This window comes from Mytilus galloprovincialis, chromosome 9 (assembly GCF_965363235.1).
Source record: "Mytilus galloprovincialis chromosome 9, xbMytGall1.hap1.1, whole genome shotgun sequence".
In the NCBI taxonomy this organism is placed as follows: domain Eukaryota; kingdom Metazoa; phylum Mollusca; class Bivalvia; order Mytilida; family Mytilidae; genus Mytilus; species Mytilus galloprovincialis.
Genome location: NC_134846.1, coordinates 50,500,388 through 50,509,389, shown reverse-complemented (window position 1 = coordinate 50,509,389; position 9,002 = coordinate 50,500,388). Strand labels below are relative to the sequence as shown.

The 9,002-nt window shown below is 32.9% G+C and overlaps 1 protein-coding gene across 4 annotated transcripts in view; it reads right to left on the bottom strand.

Moving 5' to 3' along the window:
• Positions 1-7,851: 7,851 nt before the first annotated feature.
• The window catches only part of LOC143045212 (bifunctional 3'-phosphoadenosine 5'-phosphosulfate synthase-like), a 33,777-nt gene continuing 32,626 nt past the window's right edge, over positions 7,852-9,002 (bottom strand). For all 4 annotated transcript variants that reach the window (XM_076217563.1, XM_076217560.1, XM_076217561.1 and 1 more), the window contains exon 12: positions 7,852-8,976. In XM_076217563.1, the coding sequence (XP_076073678.1) occupies positions 8,734-8,976 (243 nt within the window). In that variant the 3' untranslated portion in view covers positions 7,852-8,733. The remainder of the gene's footprint in view (positions 8,977-9,002) is intronic.

The following is a 9,002-nucleotide window of genomic DNA, read 5'->3' as shown; positions in this document are numbered from 1 at the left end:
TGTTGCTGAACGACCAAATGATGTAATGACAGAATGACGGAATGACGGACAATTAGGGTAAAACAATATGGCACCAACAACTTTGTTGCGGGCCATAAAAATACAAACCTCTATTCCTAAGCAAGTGAGATACTAACATAACCATGAGCAAGTCTTCTCATAGTTGTTTTTAGAATTTTTTCATTAATTATGGAGCCACCAGGCAAACAAAATATAATTTAGCGAGTGTCCCAATCATATTTAGAGGCAAAATCATAAGTCCTAATTACACCATTTTGACTTTGATAGAAGTGTTTACTAATATTCTTCTATAGAAATCTGGTTCTTGTCAAAAGTTCAAAGGAGTAGGGGCATTAAGGCCTAGTTTTGGCCCAAGAAAAAAAATGTTTGATAACCATTTCAAATTGGCACATAATGTTTAGAAATGCATAGGGTAAAGAAATATAAATGAAAAACAAAGATTTTGATCTGATGACCTCACAATGATGTCATAATATGTACTGTTTTCAAAAAAAGGATGAAAAATACAGAACTTATGCAGTTTTCTGTCTTTATTTCCGTTGTGGAAACATCCTGTGCAGCCGAAAACAACAAAATAATTTAACAGAAGCTTTATTACAACTATTGGCATAATCTCACCAAATATAAAGTTGTTTCTTGGGTGCGCATACTTTTTCAATAAAAAATATACCTAAAATTTGATGAAAAAACAAGGAAAATCACGAAATTTACCAAAATATGCAAATAAGGTCATGATTTGTTGCCATGGTAACTTGTTCGATGTCAAATTTGTTTTGTTTTTCTTATACATTAGTAAAGTTTTCAGTAATTTAAGATTATTTATGATAACTTTTAAATTTGCAGTAATTTTTGGGCTAAATAAGGGCCTTATTGCCCCTACTCCTTTGTTTTCCTCTTTTTTTTAAGGCTTTGGGGCCTTGGTGGCCATATGTTTTAAGTATTTCATCTAAAGTGATCAATAGCCAGCGACACTGTTGCTAGTTTATACCTAGCAAGTTGCTAGGTATATTCTACTCTGATCATAATTGACTATAATTGCTAGTTTTCCTGCTGATATTCATTTATCCCTCTGGGTTCTTCAGCTTTCTCCAATTTACAACTTGACACCATGAAATGTCCAAGATCTTAAATACAACAACCAATAAAGGATTATCCTAAAGAATAATGGTGAAAATCTACTATTAATGGAACAGTGCCCTATATATCAACAAGTAAATTCAAGATAGAAAATAGTTTCATCTTTTTCAAGCCAACCCAATACAACATGTCCTTTATTTGATTTAATAACAGTCAGACAAGATGGCAATGGTAGTGAAATGGTCTTTAAAGTCCTGTGGCATATATTACATGCAAAATCAGATTGGGAACATGCGTATGTTAAAGTGATATAAATTACATCCCAGCTCCTTTGTTCTAACAGGGGTGATCTGAGCCGGATCACCCCTACCAGATCACCCCAGTTTGAGTTTCTTTGTGATGCATGCTTTCCTTTGTTCTGTAACATTTTGGCGGGAATGTCAAATCCACTATAAAACTTATAATTAATTATAGGGAAAAGACTATCTTTCAAAATTCACGTAGAAAAAATCCAGTGTATATGCTGGGATTCGAACTCAAGACCTTTAGCATATCAAGCCACAACACATTTTTTTTTTTTATCTTTATTATTTCTTTTTGTATTATCTTTCATGTTTGCTGGTGTGTTTTTTTTATACGAGACCTTTTGTTACATCCCAGCTCCTTTGTTCTAACAGGGGTGATCTGAGCCGGATCACCCCTACCAGATCACCCCAGTTTGAGTTTCTTTGTGATGCATGCTTTCCTTTGTTCTGTAACATTTTAGCGGGAATGTCAAATCCACTATAAAACTTATAATTAACTATAGGGAAAAGACTATCTTTCAAAATTCACGTAGAAAAAATCCAGTGTATATGCTGGGATTCGAACTCAAGACCTTTAGCATATCAAGCCACGACACATACCACTACACCAGAACGACTGGATACGAATTAAAAGTAATTTGACATACTTAAAGGAAGCAAGATCTTTTTATAAGTGGGGCGAGTTGTCAAACCTTTATTCAGTGGGGTTTAAACCTTTTTCATTAATAACATGAATAAGTGATTTTTCAGACTGATTGTTCAATTTGATTTTACACTTTTTCAAAAGTGAGGCGAGTCGGTAAACAAGAGTTGGGCGGTTTTTTCTATTAAGTGGCGATATAGTGTGGGGCGATTGGCAAGTGGGGCGAGTTGACATTATTTGATATCTACTCATCGTGTTTGAGGGTCATTAAGGGTATACATCATATAGAATATGTAAAGTATATTATAATGGTTGTGTGGCATTCTAAACTAGATTTTATGAATTGTAAATGGTTTTCCGTCAATCTAAAACAGCTGGGATGTAAATAGTTATCCCATTCGGACTTGGTGTGTCAGTGTTAGATCACCCTCTGGCCTCCGGCCATCGGGGTGATCTTACACCGACACACCGCGTCCTTGTGGGATAACTATTAAAGGACCACTGATTTGTACTACACACAGAGCCAGATTATTGTAGATAAATCAGGTGATATTTTTCTCATTCAAATTTTTTTTCATTTGTCATTTTGGGCCTTCTATAGCTTTCTATGTGGTATATATTTTACTTGATGGTGAAGGCTGTAAGTTGACCTAAAGTTGTTAACTCTTATTTTCATATAGTTCACAAGGTAACAGTTACCAGGAAGACATGCTACCCTACCTGGACACATTATTTTGACTCTGAGCCAAACCAGTCTGTCTGCTTTTACTCCTGAATATAGTCTTTGGTTTGGCCTAGCCTGGGATTGAACTCATGACTTCCAACACTTGAGGTGTGAACAATTACACAAGGACACTAAGGCTATTTATTCAAAAAAGAAATAACACTTCACACCTTCAAGTGTTATCAACCTTCCAGAACCATACCAATGTAAAACATATAAAAAAAACATTATGTGATGTTGGAATACTTGTAAGTAGGGAAATATTATATCAATGTTGTGAATAGAACAGATGACTGATTCTACTAATTTAAAAACTAATTAAATTTCTTGGCTCAAAAAACAACAACACATATAAACTAAGTCCCAAATGTATATCTAAAATCTTTGAAATTCAACCAAAATATATTTTCTCTTCTAACAATCAATAAAAACACTTAAAATTTTGATACAAGTAACATTGCATTCAGAAATATGTAAAATATAAATTTCATAAAAGTTCTGTGCAGCAGATTGATAAACAGCCAATACAAATTTATAATAAATAAATGATAAAAAATACTATAACAACTGAAACTGCTTCATAAATGCATGTTAAAAGACAAACAAATATATATTTGTAGAAAGGGGATCCAACATTTGGAGTAAACAAAAATACAGGAAGATTGGTCCATAACTTTTACGTTTTGGCAGTGATGATTTTCACATGGAAAAATGTTAAATATCAAGTTTTCATTTAAATACTTGATGTAAAAAAACAAATGAAAATCTGTACAACCTGTATAATAATCTATTTATAACTTGAACACTTTCGTTTTTAAATCTATTTTTAATTTTTATTTGTATACATAAACAATAACCATCACGTTACTAATACCTACCATTATTCATTATTACGTCACATTATATGCACCACTTTTGAGTACTTCAGGCGAAACAAATTGTAAATAAATTGTCCTGAAGACGCCTGCCTCGCAGGTGAAACATGTTGACATAGTTAATAAAATTGCAGATCCTTTGAAGTGTTGTTGTCAATTTTAATTATTATTTAAGGATTGCATTTATTTGCATGATTTGACAACCCGGCATACCAAGGTATCCACTTCAGGGACTCTACCGAAACAATTTCACAGGCGTTGGTTCACCTCCCGGAATTTAATTTACAATATGTGTTAGTGAATCAAGGACAATTCAGTTGAACACAGGATAAAAATGATACACAAAGTGTAAATTTTGGTTTGATGGCATATCTGTTTCATTTACTGATTGATTGATGATTGGTTTACGCTGCATCAGCACAAAATGGCTACTGTAGAAACATTAATTTTTGTTGGGTTAAAATTTCGTGGTTTTGTCTCTCTATAAGATTTCATGGGGATTTAATTTCCTGGTTTCCTAAAATGTAAGTGGTATTACATGGAGGTTAAATTTTCGTGGGGTCTTTAATTTTGTGGATATATTCTTTCCGCAAACTCAACGAAATTAAATCCCCACGATAATTTCTGCTTTTACTGTATATAGCAGCATGTTTCTTATACTGAACATTACAGTCTGGTTTTTGAGAATTTTTTTTTTACTTTCATATGTATTCAATTTTCCTTTTATCACCTTAGTTTGCCGCAGTCAACATAAGTTTTTAAACAAGTGCAGGTGAGACACAGGTTTCGGTGGAAAACTTGGTAGTAAACTTGTGAAAAGGAATATTATGAGCTATAGCCATCACTTGCCTGGCATCAGTCTGACATTGATTTAACTTTTTGTCCTTTGAAACTTCTTGACCAATCAAAACATTTTTAGATAATCAAGTTTTAACATGTGAATGATGATCAACAAACATGACAGCTGTTACTAGAAATAGAAGATAAGGAGTAAAATGCAAGTACATGTATTATTAAGTATTTTTAAATTGTAATAGACAACATCTTGCAGGGACAATATGTTCCGAAAATTGATTGTTACTAAAAGTCAGAGGGCTACTTAAGTGGTTAATGCTGTTAAAACTATAATAAATAGAAACTGTAAACAGCAGAAATGATCATCAGTGTGATTTTTATGCCCCACCTAGTAGAGGGGCATTATGTTTTCTGGTCTGTGCGTCCGTTCGTTTGTCTGTCTGTCCCGCTTCAGGTTAAAGTTTTTGGTCAAGGTAGTTTTTGATGAAGTTGAAGTCCAATCAACTTGAAATTTAGTACACATGTTCCCCATGATATGATCTTTCTAATTTTAATTCCAAAATAAAGTTTTGACCCCAATTTCATGGTCCACTAAACATAGAAAATGATAGTGCGAGTGGGGCATCCGTGTACTATGGACACGTTCTTGTTCTTAAATGTTATAATCTTGAAAATTATCATTCCCCCTACCAATTAACCAGCTTGTCACTATAGGCTTATATTAAACATAGGGATAATTGCAAGTATTGTCTTATATCTGAAAAAAACAAAACAAAGTGAGAGAAATTCTGGCGGTTTTTGTAATAATCTTGAAACCAATGATAGATATCAAATTTAAACCCAGAAAATTATTGGCACTAGAAGAAGTTAATCATATAACTGAAATTGTCAGTAGGCTCCCTATGGTTGTTGCTCTGAAAGTTCTTGCCCATTTTTACAGATTAAATTATATGCCTGTTTACGGGAAGTATCATAGTAATAGTATACTGTTGTCTGTTCTTCCATCTGTCATCAACATGCATACATAAAGAATGCTTCAACCAATTTGCTTGAAACTTTGGTGAATTGTCATCTCTTATATTAATTTTTATTCCAAATTCCCTTAGGTGGTTAATGGGTTAATATAAATACCTGGCCCAACATCATAAATTGATTCCTAACTTGACAACTTTAAGCCATACTGAATACTTATTAGTTTTCACAATATCAGTTATATACCTTGCATGTTGTACCAAATTTCATGTTAATTAGTTGTAGTTAGTTCTCAAAATATATCTTGTTCATGTTATATCAAGATACAAATGTATATAGCATCATTTGTTTTAATAAAATGCTTCCCCGAGTGCAGCCTGATATGACCACAGAGGTCCAATCCTGAACAGTTGCTGCCAATTTGGACACAATATTCGTGCTTGATACTGTCTGAATTTGGGCCCCTAATTCCTAAACAGTTGGGACCATCATCCCCAAAGTCAATGCCAACCTTCCTTTTGTGGTTTTAAACCTGTTAAAAAAAATCATAAAGATCCATCACCTAAAACATGTTATTGTCCGGAAACCAAATGCGTCTTCGGATGCAACCCCATAGCATTTTATGAACCCAAAACAAATGTTGCGGTCGTATAAAAATACAAACCTCTATTCCTAAGCAAGTGAGCTACTGACGTAACCCTGAACATTTCTTTTTCATAGTTGTTTATAGAATGTTTTTCATTAATTATGGAGCCACCAGGCAAACAAAATATAATTGAGTGAGTGTCCCAATCATATTTAGAGGCAAAATCATAAATCCTCTTTACACCATTTTGACTTTAATAGAAGTGTTAACTAATATTCTTCTATAGACATCTGGTTCTAGTAAAAAGTTTAATTTTGTTTTCCTTTTTTTTTTTTAAGGTTTTGAGGTCTTGGTGGCCATATGTTTTAAGTATTTCATCTAAAGTGATCAATAGCCAGCGACTTGCTAGTTTATACCTAGCAAGTTGCAAGGTATATTCTACTATGATCATAATTGACTATAATTGCTAGTTTTCCTGCTGATATTCATTTATCCCTCTGGGTTCTCCAGCTTAATCTACCATTAATGGAACAGTGCCCTATATATCAACAAGTAAATTCAAGATAGAAAATAGTTTCATCTTTTCCAAGCCAACCCAATACAACATGTCCTTTATTTGATTTAATAACAGTCAGACAAGATGGAAATGGTGGTGAAATGGTCTTTAAAGTCCTGTGGCATATATTACATGCAAAATCAGATTGGGAACATGCATGTTAATGTGATATAAAAGGACCACTGATTTGTACTACACACAGAGCCAGATTATTGTAGATAAATCAGGTGATATTTTTCTCGTTCAAATTTTTTTTCATTTGTCATTTTGGGCCTTTTATAGCTTTCTATGTGGTATATATTTTGCTCGATGGTGAAGGCTGTAAGTTGACCTAAAGTTGGTAACTTCTGTCATTTGGCCTTTGGTGGAGAGTTGATTCATTGGAAATCATACCACATCTTATTTTCATATAGTTCACAAGGTAACAGTTACAAGGAAGACATGCCACCCTACCTGAACACATTATTTTGACTCTGAGCCAAACCAGTCTGTCTGCTTTTACTCCTGAATATAGTCTTTGGTTTGGCCTAGCCTGGGATTGAACTCATGATTTCTAACACTTGAGGTGTGAACAATTACACAAGGACACTAAGGCTATTTATTCAAACAAGAAATAACACTTCACACCTTCAAGTGTTATCAACCTTCCAGAACCATACCAATGTAAAACATATAAAAACAAGAATATGTCCTTAGTACACGGATGCCCCACTCGCACTATCATTTTCTATGTTCGGTGGACCGTGAAATTGGGTAAAAACTTTAATTTGGAATAAAAATTAGAAATATCATATCATAGGGAACATGTGTACTAAGTTTCAAGTTGATGTAACTTTAACTTCATCAAAAACTACCTTGACCAAAAACTTTAACCTAAATTTCGCTCTATCATTTTCTATGTTCAGTGGACCATGAAATTGGGGTCAAAACTATAATTTGGCATTAAAATTAGAAAGATCATATCATGGGGAACATGTGTACTAAGTTTGAAGTAGATTGGACTTCAACTTCATCAAAAACTACCTTGACCAAAAACTTTAACCTGAAGCGAACGGACGCACAGACAGACGAACGAACGAACGGACGCACAGACGGACGAACGAACGAACGGACGCACAGACCAGAAAACATAATGCCCCTCTACTATCGTAGGTGGGGCATAAAAACATTATTTGATGTTGGAATACTTGTAAGTAGGGAAATATTATATAAATGTTGTGAATAGAACAGACGACTGATTCTACTAATTTGACAACTAATTAAATTTCTTGGCTCAAATAACAACAACACATATAAACTAAGTCCCAAATGTATATCTAAAATCTTTGAAATTCAACCAAAATATATTTTCTCTTCTAACAATCAATAAAAAACACTTAAAATTTTGATACAAGTAACATTGCATTCAGAAATATGTAAAATATAAATTTCATAAAAGTTCTGTGCAGCAGATTGATAAACAGCCAATACAAATTTATAATAAATAAATGATAAAAAATACTATAACGACTGAAACTGCTTCATACATGCATGTTAAAAGACAAACAAAAATATATATTTGTAGAAAGGGGATCCAACAATTGGAGTAAACAAAAATACAGGAAGATTGATCTTTAACTTTTACGTTTTGGCAGTGATGATTTTCACATGGAAAAATGTTAAATATCAAGTTTCCATTTAAATTCTCGATTTAAAAAAACAAATGAAAATCTGTACAACCTAAAAGAAATAAAGATTGAAAAATAAATTTAAAAATAGAACTGCTATCACATTGTGTATAAGTAATTACACAAAACTATACCACACACAAAGATGTTGGTAATATACCACCCATTTTGCACAAATTCAATTTCGTTTTACATTAAAGTTTTACATAAATTTTTGAACAAAAAATATTTAAAACTTTTTGGTAAATGAAAGTTTGCAAAAACTTTAGAAAAGAGGTTAAATATGCAGGCTTTTTATAAATCATTACACTTTACATAATTCTGATCAGACCCCTATTAAAATAAATTGTGTAATTTGTAAATATTTCTAAAAGATTTTTTTCTCTAAATAGTACACATATTTGAAACATATTTCATTAAAGGTAAATTTAAGAAGTACAACTTCTTGAATAAATATGGTCCCACAATTTGTCGATCCCATTATCACATAGATTTTTGTTCCGATTTTAGTGTTATTGGTTGTTCAAAGATTGGTAATATGCTTGAAGGACCTTCCATGCCTTTGGTGCCATGAACCCATCTGGTGGGTATTGACCTTCCCTGGCTAACTTTCTCATTTTTGTGCCAGATATAAACTCAAAATCTTCTTTCTTCTCAGGATTGTAGAAATCCATACATTTGAGTTTTGTGTTGTATGCTGCTACTCTAAATGGTACTATTTCTAACTGTGTTAGACCTGGCGCCATTGTTAAAACCTATTAAAAATAGTGAACGTAAATTA